At 40.7% G+C, this 17,130-nt stretch overlaps 2 protein-coding genes across 2 annotated transcripts; both read left to right on the forward strand.

The window, feature by feature from the left end:
* Window positions 1–12,138: 12,138 nt before the first annotated feature.
* LOC116417341 lies at window positions 12,139–13,562 on the forward strand. The gene is made up of 2 exons (XM_031930061.1): window positions 12,139–13,408; window positions 13,471–13,562. The coding sequence occupies exons 1-2, from the start codon at window positions 12,139–12,141 to the stop codon at window positions 13,560–13,562; spliced, it is 1,362 nt and encodes a 453-aa protein (XP_031785921.1).
* Window positions 13,563–13,949: 387 nt separating this feature from the next.
* On the forward strand, window positions 13,950–14,546 carry LOC103315807. The gene has a single exon (XM_008206465.2). The coding sequence runs from the start codon at window positions 13,950–13,952 to the stop codon at window positions 14,544–14,546; it is 597 nt and encodes a 198-aa protein (XP_008204687.2).
* The last annotated feature ends 2,584 nt before the right edge of the window (window positions 14,547–17,130 follow it).

A 17,130-nucleotide genomic window follows, 5' to 3' on the forward strand; every position in this document is an offset into this window, starting at 1 on the left:
CGAGCGCCCACTAGATAAGGTTCCTCACCTTCGATCACGACAAAACTTGCTGAAATTATTTGTTATACTACCAGTAACAATAATCCGTCGAAAAAAAAGTGATAAAAGGTTTGTTACCCGAGCACTTAGTCGATAAGTTTCAAAATCCTCGATTTTCACCTCTTCGTGCGCCCTCTAGGTAAGGTTCCTCAGCCTCGAATTTAACCAAACTTGCTGTAATTATTTGCTATACTACCAGTAACAATAATCCGTCTAAAAAAAAGTGGTAAAAGGTTTGTAACCCGAGCACTTAGTCGACAAGTTTCAAAATCCGCGATTTTCACCTCTTCGAGCGCCCTCCAGATAAGGTTCCTCAGCCTCGAATTTAACCAAACTTGCTGTAATTATTTGTTATACGACCTGTAACAATAATCCATCTAAAAAAAGGGATAATATGTTTCTAACCCGAGCACTTAGTCGACGAAGATCGAAATCCGCGATTTTCACCTCTTCGAGTGCCCTCTAGATAAGGTTCCTCACCTTCGATCATGACCAAACTTGCTGTAATTATTTGTTGTACTACAAGTAATAATAAACCATCGCTAAATAAGGGATAATAGGTGTGTAACCCGAGCACATAGTCGACGAAGATCGAAATCCGCGATCTTCACCTCTTCGAGTGCCCTCTAGATAAGGTTCCTCACCTTCGATTTTAAACAAACTTGCTGTAATTGGTTGCTATACTACCAGTAACAATAATCCGTCTTAAAAAAGGGATAATAGGTTTCTAACCTGAGCACTTTGTCGACAAAGTTCGTATTCCGCAATTTACACCTTTTCGAGCGCCCTCTAGATAAGGTTCCTCACCTTCGATCATGACCAAACTTGCTGTAATTATTTGTTATACTACCTCCGTCTTAAAAAAAGGAATAATAGGTTTCTAACACGAGCACATAGTCGACAAAGTTCGTATTCCGCGATTTTCACCTTTTCTAGCACCCTCTAGATAAGGTTCCTCACCTTCGATTTTATCCAAACTTGCTGTAATTATTTGCTATACTACCAGTAACAATAATTCGTCTTAAAAAAGGGATAATAGGTTTGTAAGCCGAGCACTTAGTCGACAAGGTTCAAAATCCGCGATTTTCACCTCTTCGAGCGCCCTCTAGTTAAGGTTCCTCACCTTCGCTTTTAACCACACTTGCTGTAATTATTTGTTATACTACCTCCGTCTTAAAAAAAGGAATAATAGGTTTCTAACACGAGCACATAGTCGACAAAGTTCGTATTCCGCGATTTTCACCTTTTCTAGCACCCTCTAGATAAGGTTCCTCACCTTCGATTTTAACCAAACTTGCTGTAATTATTTGTTATACAACCTGTAACATTAATCCATCTTAAAAAAGGGATAATAGTTTTCTAACCCGAGCACTTAGTCGACAAATTTCGTATTCCGCGATTATCACCTCTTCGAGCGCCCTCAACTTAAGGTTCCTCACCTTCGATTTAGACGAAACTTGCTGTAATTATTTGTTGTACTACAAGTAATAATATACCGTCTTAAAAAAAGGGATAGGTTTCTTACCCGAGCACTTAGTCGACCAGTTTCAAAATCCGCGATTTTCACCTCTTCGAGTGCCCTCTAGATAAGGTTCCTCACCTTCGATTTTAACCAAACTTGCTGTAATTATTTGTCATACTACCTCCGTCTTAAAAAAAGGGATAACAGGTTTCTAACCCGAGCACTTAGTCGACCAGTTTCAAAATCCGCGATTTTCAATTCTTCGAGTGCCCTCTAGATAAGGTTCCTCACCTTCGATCATGACCAAAGTTGCTGTAATTATTTGTTGTACTACAAGTAATAATAAACCATCGCTAAATCAGGGATAATAGGTGTGTAATCCGAGAACTTAGTCGACAAAGTTCGAAATCCGCGATTTTCACCTCTTCGAGCGCCCTCCAGATAAGGTTCCTCAGCCTCGAATTTAACCAAACTTGCTGTAATTATTTGTTATAGGACCTGTAACAATAATCCATCTAAAAAAAGGGACAATAGGTTTCTAACCCGAGCACTTAGTCGACAATGTTCGTATTCCTCGATTTTCACCTCTTCGAGCGCCCTCTAGATAAGGTTCCTCACCTTCGATCATGACCAAACTTGCTGTAATTATTTGTTCTTCTACCAGTAACAATAATCAGTCTTAAAAAAAGGGATAGGTTTCTTACCCGAGCACTTAGTCGACGAAGATCGAAATCCGCGATTTTCAACTCCTCGAGTGCCCTCTAGATAAGGTTCCTCACCTTCGATCATGACCAAACTTGCTGTAATTATTTGTTGTACTACCTCCGTCTGAAAAAAAGGGATAATAGGTTTCTAACCCGAGCACATAGTCGACGAAGATCGAAATCCGCGATCTTCACCTCTTCGAGTGCCGTCTAGATAAGGTTCCTCACCTTCGATTTTAACCAAACTTGCTGTAATTATTTGTTGTACTACAAATAATAATTAACCATAGGAAAAGAAGCTATAATAGGTGTGTAAGCTGAGAATTTAGTCGACAAAGTTCGAAATCCGCGATTTTCACCTCTTCGAGCGCCCACTAGATAAGGTTCCTCACCTTCGATCACGACAAAACTTGCTGAAATTATTTGTTATACTACCAGTAACAATAATCCGTCGAAAAAAAAGTGATAAAAGGTTTGTTACCCGAGCACTTAGTCGATAAGTTTCAAAATCCTCGATTTTCACCTCTTCGTGCGCCCTCTAGGTAAGGTTCCTCAGCCTCGAATTTAACCAAACTTGCTGTAATTATTTGCTATACTACCAGTAACAATAATCCGTCTAAAAAAAAGTGGTAAAAGGTTTGTAACCCGAGCACTTAGTCGACAAGTTTCAAAATCCGCGATTTTCACCTCTTCGAGCGCCCTCCAGATAAGGTTCCTCAGCCTCGAATTTAACCAAACTTGCTGTAATTATTTGTTATACGACCTGTAACAATAATCCATCTAAAAAAAGGGATAATAGGTTTCTAACCCGAGCACATAGTCGACGAAGATCGAAATCCGCGATCTTCACCTCTTCGAGTGCCCTCTAGATAAGGTTCCTCACCTTCCATTTTAACCAAGCTTGCAGTAATTATTTGTTGTACTACAAGTAATAATAAACCATCGCAAAATAAGGGATAATAGGTTTGTAACCCGAGCACTGAGTCGAAAAGGTTCAAATACCGCGATCTTCACCTCTTCGAGTGCCGTCTAGATAAGGTTCCTCACCTTCGATTTTAACCAAACTTGTTGTAATTATTTGTTATACTACCTCCGTCTAAAAAAAAGTGGTAAAAGGTTTGTAACCCGAGCACTTAGTCGACAAGTTTCAAAATCCGCGATTTTCACCTCTTCGAGCGCCCTCTAGATAAGGTTCCTCAGCCTCGAATTTAACCAAACTTGCTGTAATTATTTGCTATACTACCAGTAACAATAATCCGTCGAAAAAAAAGTGATAAAAGGTTTGTTACCCGAGCACTTAGTCGATAAGTTTCAAAATCCTCGATTTTCACCTCTTCGTGCGTCCTCTAGGTAAGGTTCCTCAGCCTCGAATTTAACCAAACTTGCTGTAATTATTTGCTATACTACCAGTAACAATAATCCGTCTAAAAAAAAGTGGTAAAAGGTTTGTAACCCGAGCACTTAGTCGACAAGTTTCAAAATCCGCGATTTTCACCTCTTCGAGTGCCCTCTAGATAAGGTTCCTCACCTTCGATCATGACCAAACTTGCTGTAATTATTTGTTGTACTACAAGTAATAATAAACCATCGCTAAATAAGGGATAATAGGTGTGTAACCCGAGCACATAGTCGACGAAGATCGAAATCCGCGATCTTCACCTCTTCGAGTGCCCTCTAGATAAGGTTCCTCACCTTCGATTTTAAACAAACTTGCTGTAATTGGTTGCTATACTACCAGTAACAATAATCCGTCTTAAAAAAGGGATAATAGGTTTCTAACCTGAGCACTTAGTCGACAAAGTTCGTATTCCGCAATTTACACCTTTTCGAGCGCCCTCTAGATAAGGTTCCTCACCTTTCCTCATGACCAAACTTGCTATAATTATTTGTTGTACTACAAGTAATAATATACCATAGCAAAAGAAGGGATAATAGGTTTCTAACCGAGCACTTAGTCGAGAAAGTTCGTATTCCGCGATTTTCACCTATTCGAGCGCCCTCTAGATAAGATTCCTCACCTTCTATTTTAACCGAACTTGCTGTAAGTATTTTTTGTACTACCAGTAGCAATATTCCGTCTTAAAGAAAGGGATAATAGGTGTGTAATCCGAGCACTTAGTCGACAAAGTTCGAAATCCGCGATTTTCACCTCTTCGAGCGCCCTCTTCTTAAGGTTCCTCACCTTCGATTTTAACCAAACTTACTGTAAGGATTTTTTTGTACTACCAGTAACAATATTCCGTCTTAAAAAAAGGGATAGGTTTCTTACCCGAGCACTTAGTCGACAAAGTTCGAAATCCTCGATTTTCACCTCTTCGAACGCCCTCTAGTTAAGGTTCCTCACCTTCGATTTTAACCAAACTTGCTGTCGACAATGTTCGAAATCCGCGATTTTCACCTCTTCGAGCGCCCTCTAGATAATGTTCCTCACCTTTCATCATGACCAAACTTGCTATAATTATTTGTTGTACTACAAGTAATAATAAACCATAGCAAAAGAAGGGATAATAGGTTTCTAACCGAGCACTTAGTCGAGAAAGTTCGTATTCCGCGATTTTCACCTATTCGAGCGCCCTCTAGATAAGATTTACTCACCTTCTATTTTAACCAAACTTGCTGTAAGTATTTTTTATACTACCAGTAGCAATATTCCGTCTTAAAAAAAGGGATAATAGGTTTCTAACCCGAGCACTTAGTTCTAGAGAGATATGGGGGTTATCACCTCTAGAACGGTGGACTCACCTGCGATCGGAACAGGATCCGAAGCGCGCGGGTTTAACATAACATTATGGCTCAAAAAAATCAAATCCGAACCAAAAGGGACTTAAGGGTCGGAACTTGGAATGTTCGCAGTCTATACAGAGCAGGTGCATTTAAAGAACTCGTAAAGGAAGCTGATAGGTACAATCTAGATTTGGTAGCAATACAGGAACCGCGGTGGCCAGATGGCGGAGTACTAGCATCGGGTAACTTCACGTACCTGTATGGGGCCGGGAGTGGGGGATCTCTAGGCACCGGATTTCTCGTAAGCAAAAGCATCATACATTCAGTTAAAAGTTTCAAATCCGTCAATAATAGGCTCTCATACATCATTATCGAAGGTGAATGGTATAGATATGTATTTATTAATGTACACTGTCCTACGGAGGACAAAGAAGAAGAAGCTAAGGATCTCTATTACGAAACTTTAGAGTACTATAGGTAAGGAAAGCCTGCACGAAGCCAGCAATGTTAACGGTATTAGGGTCATAAATTTCGCGGCGGCAAAAGATCTTATAATCAAAACTACGTGTTTTAAGCACAAGAACATACACAAGGCAACGTGGACATCGCCGGACGGGGCCACACAGAACCAAATTGATCATTTCCTCATTGAAAAAAGACGTCATACTAATGTTCTTGACGTAAGGACTTACAGAGGGGCAGATAGCGACTCGGACCACTTCCTAGTAGTAGCCAAATTAAGAGCTAGACTAGTAGCGAATCAAAATAGTAAGCGAGCAAACAAGGTAGAAAGCTTCGATATTAAGAAACTACAAGATAGAACAGAGCGAATTAGGTACCAGATAGAAAGTAATAATAGGTTTCAGGCACTTGAAGAAGCAAACACATCGCCGGAGGGGAATGACGAACCGAATAGCTTATGGGGGGACATCGAAAAAACGGTAAAAGAGGCCGCGAACAAAGTACTGGGTAAAAAGAAAAAGCCAAAGAGCAAACCATGGTTTGACGAAGAGTGCAAACTCTGGTTTGAAAGGCGCAAAAAGGCTAAATTAGATAGCTTACAAAATAGAAGCGATAGGACCGTAGAAGAGTATTCTAACGTAAGGAAACGGACGAGCGCGATCTACAGAAATAAGAAGCGGGAGTATCAAAAGAATCTTATTAGGAGAATAGAAACTAACAGTAAGGAAAATAACCCCCGCGAAATGTACAGAGGGATTAACGCCATCAGAAAGGGTTTTAGGAGTAAAGCGCAATTGATGAAGGACGGAAACGGGGACCTCGTAACAAATGACAACGAATTACTATCGCTGTGGAAAAATTATTTCGATAAATTATTAAACGTGCACGAAAATAGCGAAGAATTAGGGGACGAAATTCACACTGCTGAATCCCACGTGGAGGAACCGAGCTACCAAGAAGTAGAGGCCGCGATTAAAAAACTAAAAAACAACAAAGCCGCGGGAAATGACTCTATACAAGCTGAGTTACTCAAATATGGGGGCGTCGAGCTCACTTTCAAAATCTATAAACTAGTATGTGCCATCTGGAAAAATGAAACAATACCCGATAATTGGAAGGAATCTATCATTATACCGATTTTTAAAAAGGGGGATAAGACAGACTGCAATAACTATAGGGGTATTTCACTTTTAGCAACGTGCTACAAAGTTCTGTCAAACGTAATACAAGCTAGACTCACTCCATTCGCGGAAGATATAGTAGGAGATTATCAGTGCGGATTTCGGCGCAACAGATCGACGAGCGATCAAATGTTTACCATAAGACAGTTGTTAGAGAAAAAGTGGGAATTTTACGAAACCATACACCAACTATTTACAGATTTTAAAAAAGCGTACGACTCTATTAAGAGAAGCAAAATGTATCAAATTCTAGTACTTCTCGGTGTACCGAAAAAACTCGTGAGATTAATTCAAATATGTCTGAACGGAAGCACGGGAAAGGTCCGAGTAGGCGGTAATGTATCAGAACCCTTCATGATACGCGATGGTTTAAAACAAGGGGACGGGCTCTCTAAGGTGCTGTTCAACTTAACGTTAGAGTATGCCGTTAGAAAAATGCAGGTTAGCCATCTGGGCGCAACGCTTAATGGAACAACGCAGATACTAGGCTACGCAGATGATTTGGATATACTGGGGGATTGTAGGGAAATGGTAGCAAGAAACACGGAAATCCTCATAAAACCGGTGGAGTATACAGGGTTAGAAGTGAGTGAATCAAAAACAAAGTACATGATTGTGGATAAGCTGGGCCTCTGCAGAGGGGAGGAAGATCTCAGAGTTGGGAATTTTACTTTTGAAAAGGTTAGCGAATTCAGGTATCTGGGTGACCATAAATGATAGAAACGAGATTAATGTCGAAATAAATAAGAGACTCCATTCGGGTAATGCTTGCTTCTACGCCGTGAGTAATTTACTTAAGTCGAGGCTGTTGTCTAAAAACGTTAAAATAAGAATATACAGGACAATAATACTGCCGGTGGTTCTGTACGGGTGCGAAACGTGGGCTCTCACTAAGCAGGCGGACAACCGTTTTAGGGTATATGAAAATAAAGTCTTGCGAAAAATATACGGGCCGAAGAAAGATGAGGAAACCGGGGAATGGAGGAGACTACACAATGATGAGTTACACAATCTTTACGCGTCACCAAATATTAACAGAATAATAAAATCGCGCAGATTGGGATGGGCAGGGCACGTAGCGAGAATGGGAGACGACCGTATTTTAAACTACTTAAAGACGTCTAAGCGATTCACATGAATATAACTATTTAACTACTTTTTGTCATTAGATATAATTGTTAGATGATATCGAATAAACGAGATTATCAACCGTACTTCCACGACCTTCCTCATCATTGTTAGTAAATCATTGCATGTACACGATACTCATATAGGGAACTTTTGGGGAAACTAGTAGGGAACTATAAGGGAACTATAAGCAACTTCTGGGGACAGAATATGGTTTCTTGATAACATACAATAAACGAGCAACCAGAGCTAATTTCCACGACCTAGGTCAGGATTGGTAAACTACTATAGATAGCATGTAACATCCATCCGATATAATTTTGATATTATATCGAACAATGGGGCGATAAGTTCAAACTTCCACGATCTCAAACATGATCGGTTGAACATTTCATTAAAGCGATTCACAAAAACATAACTATTTAACTACTTTTTGTCATTGGTAATAATTTTCAGATATCAAATAAACTAGATTCTAAACCTAATTTTCACGACCTTTGTTATCATTGGTAGAAAATCATTGCATCTACACGATCATCATGTTAGGAACTATTCAACAATTTTTTGGGAAAGAATTTGATTTTTTGATTATGTTCGAAAATTAGTTTGATATGCGGAGCGAGAGCGAGAAGGTTCGAGAAGCTTATCATCTTAATTTCAAATTCGACAGTTTCCGCTAGCCCGCACGGCACCAATGAGGTTGCCATGGCAACGCGCTCTCGCTCGCTCCTACTCTGTCTCTTTCCGCTTTTTGTGTTGTTCAGTTTTCGTATTGCCGAAGCGCTGTGAGGACTCACCTCACAGTGTCGACCGTTAAACAATATCGTTTGTTAACGCGTCGGTGCTCTAACACTCTTCTAATACTCTTCAATTTTCCATAGTCAATACATTTGTAATCACACTCTTTTCTTTTCAACAAACATCAATAGTTTGACGGTATACATAGTACCTTTTACCTACATACCTTTTCATCTCAAATTTAAAGAGCGTGTTATTATGTTCACATTAATTGTTTTGATCCACAAGTCTCTATCTAATTCGAGAGACTTAAATATTATAAATATTGGTAGCAGAGCGTGTAGCATTGTGGTGAAGAATCGTGAAATCGTGTGTGGAAAGAAGTATCCTTGCGTTGTGCAAGCAGTGTTAGAGTTACTTCGGCAGCCGTTCGACTATTCAAAGTCGCAACGGTCAGAGCGTCCAGATACTTCCTGGAGTTCGCTCTCGCAGTTTGCTGCTTGGGCTAACTGCTTGTTGTTGTCGTGTAGTTTTTAGATGTTTAGACGGTTAGTTTTTTTTTGTTTAGAGGTTTAGATTGTTTTAGATTGTTTTAGAAGATTAGAGGCTAGAGGTTTAGAGGCTAGAGGTCACCGGTTTAGCATTGGACTTGGAGAGAAGCCACGAGATCGCCGTTTGGGGCACATCAAGTGGAAAACAGAAGAAGACGGCCATATTGGCGATCGTTTTTCCCGCATAACGGCTTCAGCGACAGTTAGCTCCCGCCAACTTCGGACAACGCGCGCAGTCCGGGAAATCAGCACGGGAGTCGACGGCGTCGGCAGTGCAGAGGTTTGGTTTTTTTTCTCTCTCGCTCATTCGCTCAAGCTCTGTCTCGCCTTCGCTCACTTGGCGTCGCGAAGCCACGTTGAGGCAGCGACAGTGCGGTGTTTGCTCTAGATTTTTTTTTCTCTCTCTCTCTCTCTCCCTCTCTCTCGCTCTCGTTAGTTTTTTTTTTAATTTTGCAATAATGGCAGATCCGGCTGGTGAATTGGCCAAGCAAAAACGTACGAGCGGGTTTATACTCAACTTTAAGCACAATACTGCAAAATTAGCGGCAACAGCTCGCACGCTGCCGCATATGCGCACGCGATTGAATTTGTTGGATGCATATTGGTCTGAGTATTCTCAGAGAGACCTGATTTTGCAGGCGAAAAAGGCGGCTTTCAAAGGCGAGTCGTATTTTGAAAAATATGAGTATCTTGAGGTTGAGACGGGTTTTGTTGAGGCTAAAGCGGATTTGTTACTATCGAGGAGTTAGAAGTCGCCGCAAATCCACCGGTAATCGCAGGCGCGCAGAATAGTCAGGTCGGACCCGCATCGCCCTTTCAGGGCTCGTCGGAATTCGCGAGTATGCCAAAGTGCCACATCCCTAAATTATCCGGGAAAGCCGAAGAATGTGAGACTTTTAAGGAGCAATTTTCGTCGTTGGTGAGGAACAAGGCCAATATGCCGAATGCAGTCAAGATGCAGTATTTAGTAGATTCGGTTGAGGCTCCTGCAGCGCTCAGAGTGAAGGGTCTCCCATTGACAGGTGCTAGTTTTGAGTTGGCTTGGCAAAAGTTGATGTGCAGGTACGATAACCCTAAGAGACGCATGCATACTTGGAATACACATACATGGAATTGTTGATCGATATGAAACCGGTTAAGCGGAAATCATCGGGAGAGTTGATCGAGTTACTGGATAAGGCGGAAGCCGCGCTTAAAACCTTCAAGGATGTAGGTTGCCCGTGCGCACATTGGGACAGTTGGCTTATCCATATGGTCGAGCGCAAGTTGGATAATGAGACGCGAGAAGGGTGGCGTATTTCGCAAGAGTCGGTAGTAGGTTTTTCGACATTTTCAGCTCTCACAAATTTTCTCGAGACTCGTGCATCCTCGCTTGATCAGGGTGCAGATGGTGATGCGGAGTCGCCTACCAAACAGTCTAGTCAGAAGGGTAATGGTTCGAATCGTTCGTCTCGGCGTGAGTCAGTCTCAGCCAACGCAACGAGCACGTTTTTTGCGAAAGGCAGTCGCAATGCCTCTGTAATATGCAGTTTATGTAGGGGTCCTCATCAGTTTCAAGCCTGTCCAAAATTCAATGGTATGTCCAGTTCTGTTCGCTTTGAATATTGCAAAAGGCAGAGATTGTGCCTTAATTGTTTGAGATCAGGTCATTTTTTGGCTGATTGTCCCTCGCAGAGTCGTTGTTTCAATTGTAATGGCAAACATCACACGAAGCTTCACACAGATCGACGTCAGGGAGGAGACGCTGCGGAATCTACACAGTCAACAGGTCAGAAGGGTTCTTCTAGCGCGCCTGGCAAATCAAGTATGCTGGAGGTCTCAGCAAGTACAACAGTGGTAGGCAGGACCCGGTTGATGGCCACAGCCAAGGTCTTACTTCAATCCGTTAATGGTAATTCGGTGTATGCCAGATGCTTGATTGATCCATGCGCAGAAGTTTCGTTGTCACTCAAAGAGTAGTGCAGTGTCTGTCTGCAAAAGTCAAGCCAGTTTCTGTGTCAATAGTTGGTGTTGGTGCAGGTTCCTCTGCGGTGTCGAAGGGTGAGGTTTTTCTCCAACTTAAGTCCAGATTGAACTCAGATTTTTGCTTGGAATTTTCGGCGTTGGTGTTGAAAGAGGTTACGGAATTATTGCCACGAGAGGAAGTCGAGGTATCCAATTGGGATCACATCAAGGGATTGCAACTTGCCGATCCAGATTTTGCTCGTTCAAGGCGTATAGACTGCGTGCTCAGCGCAGAGGTGTACGCTGCTATCATTCGGCCAGGGCTCAGAGTTGGTGCAACTGATACTCCTGTTGCTCAGGAGATCGTATTTGGGTGGATTTTGACGGGTAGAACGTCTTCTGCTCCTGAGTCTGATAGAGCTCAGAGCGCTCAGGCCTGTCACGTGGAAGTAGAGCCATCAATTTCGAAGTTATTAGAGAGGTTTTGGGAAATGGAGGAGATTTCCACCTCTAAAGTTTTGTCCGAGTAGGATCAGTATTGCGAAGATTATTTCGCAGATACTGTTTATCGGGATTCCAAGGGCAGATTTGTCGTACGCTTACCATTCTCTGAGAAGTTGTCAGAGGTTTCTTTTGCACACACGAGGCAAATTGTTGTGGCATGTTTGCTCCGCTCAGAGAAGCGTCGAGCGCAGGATTAGAGAGTAGATAGTGCCTATAGGAAGTTTATGGAGGAGTATCTAAATTTAGGTCATATGGAGCTTGTAAATAGTTCGCATCGAAGAGATAACACGTTCTATTTTACGCATCACCCAGTGTACTCGGCTGAGGTGGGGCCGGAAGGCAAATTTCGTGTGGTTTTTAATGGCTCTTTTGGAAAAATATCGCTGAACGACATTCTCTTGACTGGTCGCAAATTACAGTCGGATGTCACGATTATTATTTCGATGTGGAGATTTTCAAAGATTGTATTTACGGCTGATATCGTCAAGGAGTTTAGGCAGATCCTCATTCACCCAGATGACGTTGATTGGCAAAGAATAGTCTGGCGATCTGACGTTTCGAAGCCTACCGAAGATTATAGGTTGTTGACGGTTACGTATGGTACGCGCTCCGCTCTATACCTCTCAATTCGAACTCTTCTTCAGCTAGCGAGTGAGGGAAGTGTAGAGTTTCCCTTAGCTGCGTAGGTGCTCAGACACAATATGTATGTAGATGATGCGTTTGTAGGCGCTGACAATGAGTCTGAGGCCATTGAGATTCGGAATCAGCTGATCAAGCTTCTGTCATCAGCATGTATAGAGTTGGGTAAATGGGCGTCAAACAGTTCGGCTATCGTGGAGGATATCCAGGCGGAAAAGCAGAAAGAGTTCGCTGTCGAATGGGATGAGGCTATTTCTGCATTGGGCCTGAAATGGACGCCTTCAGGCGACTCGTTTCGTTTCGAGGTTAAGGTTCCAGTTGCTCCTAAAATTGTGTCAAAGAGATCGATTCTATCACAGATTTCGAAGTTGTTTGATCTACTTGGTTGGCTATCACCTGTAATAGTCAGGGCCAAACTCATGTTACAGGATTTGTGGATTAACGGTGTTGATTGGGATTCTCCTCTCACGGGGGAACTTCTAGAGCAGTGGCAAACGTTGAGGTCTGATCTTCCTGACTTGGCTCAATTGCGAATTCCTCGTTGGTTTGGCTCTTCCTCACAAACATCATGGGAGGTGCATAGATTTTCTGACGCATCGCAGAGGGCTTTCGTCGCTGCAGCGTATATGGTAATATCAGGGCAGAAATCGGCGTTGATTATGTCCAAGACGAAAGTAGCTCCTATTAAGACGGAGAGTTTGCCTCGATTGGAGTTGTGTGGCTCGGTGGCGTTAGTTAGATTGTTGAAGCACCTTTTAGATGGACTTTTATTGAAGCCTGTATCAGTGCACTGCTGGACAGACTCCAAGGTAGTTTTAGATGCGTTGAAGGGCCACCCATCGAGATGGCAGACTTTCGTGGCAAACAGAGTGAGTGAGGTGATCACTACTCTGCCTGGGGTGCAATGGCGTCATGTTAAGTCCGAAGACAATCCAGCCGCTTGCGCAACTCGAGGGTTTTCGTCGGAGCAGCTTCAGCAGTCTTCCCTGTGGTGGGAGGGACCTGAATGGATCAGGAATGATTGGAGGAAGGTAATTGATAGATTTCCCGTGGATGTTTCGCTAGATGTAGTAAATGCACAGGTTGCTGTTGAAAAGAAGGTTGACGAGAATCAAGAATCACAATCGCTGTCTTATTTGGAGAAGTTTTCGAGTTTTCCAAAGATGTTGCGGATTTTGGCTTGTGCTTACAGATGGCGTTCGAATGCGGTCAAGCCCAGAGGAAATCGCTGCACTGGTCATTTTACTGCTGAGGAGATGGAGGCTGCTCGAGTCGGTCTGATTCGTTATGTGCAAAGTCAGCACTACGAGGAGGAATTGCGGCGTCTCAGAAGTAAACAACGGTTGTCATCTCGCAGTCACTTACTGCGACTTGTACCATTTATATGTCCACAGGGTTTTTCTCCGAGTTGGAGGCCGATTACAGCATTCGTTTCTGCAGTACGATGAGAAGCACTCGATTATTCTGCCAGCGTCCAGTATCATAGTCCATAGGTTGATTGAGGAAGTACATCGTCAGACTCTTCATGGAGGCGTTTAGCTGATGCTCAGTTCCCTCAACAGGACGTATTGGATTTCACGTGGGTTAAGAGTTGTACAGGGAGTTTATCGGCGCTGCCATAGATGTATTCGCTACGCTTCCATCATATCGAGTTACTGCTCAGAGAGTTTTCGCATAAACCGGTCTGGACTATGCGGGACCGTTTCCAATATTGTTCTCCAAGGGCAGAGGTGCCAAGTCTACAAAGGGATATATAGCGATCTTTGTGTGTATGGTTGTTCGGGTAATTCACATTGAAGTGGTGTCTGATTTGTCCACTGCTGCGTTTCTAGCTGCGTTTCGCAGATTCACCGATCGGCGTAGACTTTGTAAGATGGTATTCAGCGACAACGGCACCAACTTCAAGGGCGCAGCCATAGAAATTGACAAGTTATTCCAACGGGCTTCATCAGTATCGCAGGAGGTGGCAGCTGCATTGGCGAAGGACGGTATAGTATGGTCTTTTATACCTCCTAGAGCTCCTCATTTCGGAGGACTATGGGAGTCGGCAGTGAGAAGTTTTAAACATCACTTCAAATGTGTCATTGGAGACACGTCATTAACGTTCGAGAAAATGTCGACAGTTGCTTCTCAGATCGAGGCATGCTTAAATAGTCGGCCGCTCTGCCCACTGAGCTCTGAGTCCACTGATTCGGTGGCGCTTACGCCTGGTCACTTTCTTGTGAACGCTCCTCTCAATGTATTACCCGAGCCCTTTGAAGACGTGAATCTAAAATCTCGCACTTGCAGGTGGAAGCTACTCTCGGTTATGAGAAACCATTTCTGGGAGCGATGGCGACTGGAGGTATTGCATCATTTACAGCAGAGAAACAAATGGCTGACTCCTGGACGACAGTCGCAGGACATCAAATCCCCACAACTAGCCGGTTGCCCATTGGTACAATGGCAACTTTATTGTAATATTACATAAAACTAAAATTAACTAGCGGTTTACAAATAATTTTGATCCTTAAAATTCTAACATATTTTAACAATAATTTTTTTTTCACTTAAAAATTCCAACTTATTTACTTTAAAATTTCAAGAATAGTTTTCTTTTATTAATTATTATTGTTTAAAATCATTAAATGCTTTTCTACATATAAAAATTTCGAATTAGCATATGTAAATAAATCTAAGTTTATGCTATTTATATTACTAATTTTATCGTTTTGAAAATTATACGCATTTAAATAACTACTCTTTTCTATGATTAGTAATTTTGGATGTTCTGTACGTATAAATTCTCTATTACAACGCATAATTTTATCCTTAATAGCTAAAGCGAACGTTACTTCATTTGAATTTAGTGCGTAAACAATTTCATGATTAGTATCGCTAAAATATTTAGTTGCTATCCCTTTGAAAAGAATATCAAAAGAGTTTCTAAAACGTTCCCCTTGCGGTAAAACTTCCCAAAACGTGTGTCCTCCTTCCATATCTATACAATGTTTTTCAGAAAATTTATAAACCGTTCCTGAGCTTAATCTTAATTTATCATTTTTTAAACTAACCTTAGCACTATTTTGAATTAACGTTATTTTAATTAAGCCATGAACAAATTTATTCCAGGATCCAAAACTATCAGCGTAAGATGCACCTGAGCAAGAGTTGCCCTCTGCACTTCCAGCAAAATCTATTCCTTTTGTAATTGTTGAATTTACCTTCAAATTTGCTATTGTGTGAATATTATCATACTTAAAAATTCCCGCATCATGAATAAGTTTACATTGTTCATGACTTATTTCATAAATCTATTCCTGCTCTCCATTTTCTGTAGGAATAAGATGTCCGAAGATTCCACAGCTTGATACTGTTCGGTGGATTTCTATTTTACATTGTATTACCGTGACTTCTCGCAATTTAGCGACTTGTATCAGCTCGATGTTGACGCTTGTTGAATTTACTTGTGTATTGTGGAAGTCGCATTCTCCTGAGTCCAGTAGAGAGAATGTTGTTATGTTTGGTGTTGTTGTACCGCAGTCGTATCCTATTATAGCGTGATTGTTTCGAAAAAGCGTAAAATAATCATTTGAATAATCATGTTGTCCATATTCCTAGAAAGAGAAATATTTTAGTATCAAGTATGGCAACGACTCAATTTATTTGTATGAACTGTTTTTGGTTTTCCATTGTAATTGATAGTTACATTACTATTTTCATGTACTTTCAGGATCTCATATGGACCCAAATTATGGTTTTTCTCCAATTTTCCTGGTTTTGGTTCTTTTATTAACCAGACCTTTTCACCAATTTTTCAGTCGATTGGATTTATAAACCGATCATAATATGCTTTTGATTTTAATTTTGAATCTATCAAATTTTCTCGAGCTAATTTTGCCATCTCTTGCATTTTTAATACAAGATTTTCTAAATATCCATTAAACATTGGCAATTGCTCTGATTTTTGTAATGTTTCGCTAGATGGAAGTCTAGCTGCATAACCAAAAACTAGTTCATGTGGTGTGAACTTATGGCTCGTATGAACGCTCGTGTTATAATGAAACTGTGCGAACTCTAACAACTCATCCCATTCGATTTTCTTTGATGTAAAATTTTTTATATATTCGCACAGAGGGTGATGAGCTCTCTCTAAAGAACCATTCGATTGGGATCAAAATGCCGTAGTTGCAATCTTTGTAAACTTGAATCTACGCGCTACTTGTTTTAATAGTTTACTTGTAAAATTTTCCCCTCTATCTGTTAGTACAAGCTTTGGTGACCCAAAAATACATATAAATTTCTTAACTAACGCGTCAGCTACGGATTCCGCCGTTTGATCTGCCATAAATGCTATAATTATAAATTTAGTTAGTTGATCCTGTATTGAAAGTATATATTTATTATTATTTTTAGTAACATTAAACGGACCTACTACATCCATACAGATTTTATCGAAAGTTTTTAAGGGTATATCCGTAATTACCATAGGTTGTTTAATTTTTATTCTTTTTAGCTTATTTCTCTGGCAATCCTTGCATGCATTTACTCTGTTTTGAATATCTACCTTAAGATTTTCCCAATAATACTTATCTTTTATTCTATTATATGTTCTATTTATACCCGAATGTCCTCCTATTTTAGTAGAGTGTAGCATTTCAAATATTTTATCTCTTTGCTTTTCCTCTACATATACTATATTATTTAGACAGATCACAACCTTTATATTTGTACCTTCAAATGTAGTTTTTAAAATTTCTTCAATTTCCTCCCAACTTATAATATTTATTATTTGAAATGCTAAATATTAAATAACATTTTTGCAAAAATATTGTTTTTAATAACTGAAAGAACTTAATGATGTTAGTTTTAACAGTAACTACTGATTCGGCTGTATATAAACATAAAACAAAAATTTTATTTTTACCCTTATTTAATATTTCAATTTCATTATCACTTAAGTTTTTATTCCAATGCATATTTTCCTTTTTTAATAATTCCCCTATATTGTCGTCTAATGACTCTCCTTTATTATTAACTATATGAATAATATTATCATTGCGAAATTGTACCGT

The sequence above is a fragment of the Nasonia vitripennis genome (genome assembly GCF_009193385.2).
Source record: "Nasonia vitripennis strain AsymCx chromosome 4 unlocalized genomic scaffold, Nvit_psr_1.1 chr4_random0007, whole genome shotgun sequence".
Classification (NCBI taxonomy): domain Eukaryota; kingdom Metazoa; phylum Arthropoda; class Insecta; order Hymenoptera; family Pteromalidae; genus Nasonia; species Nasonia vitripennis.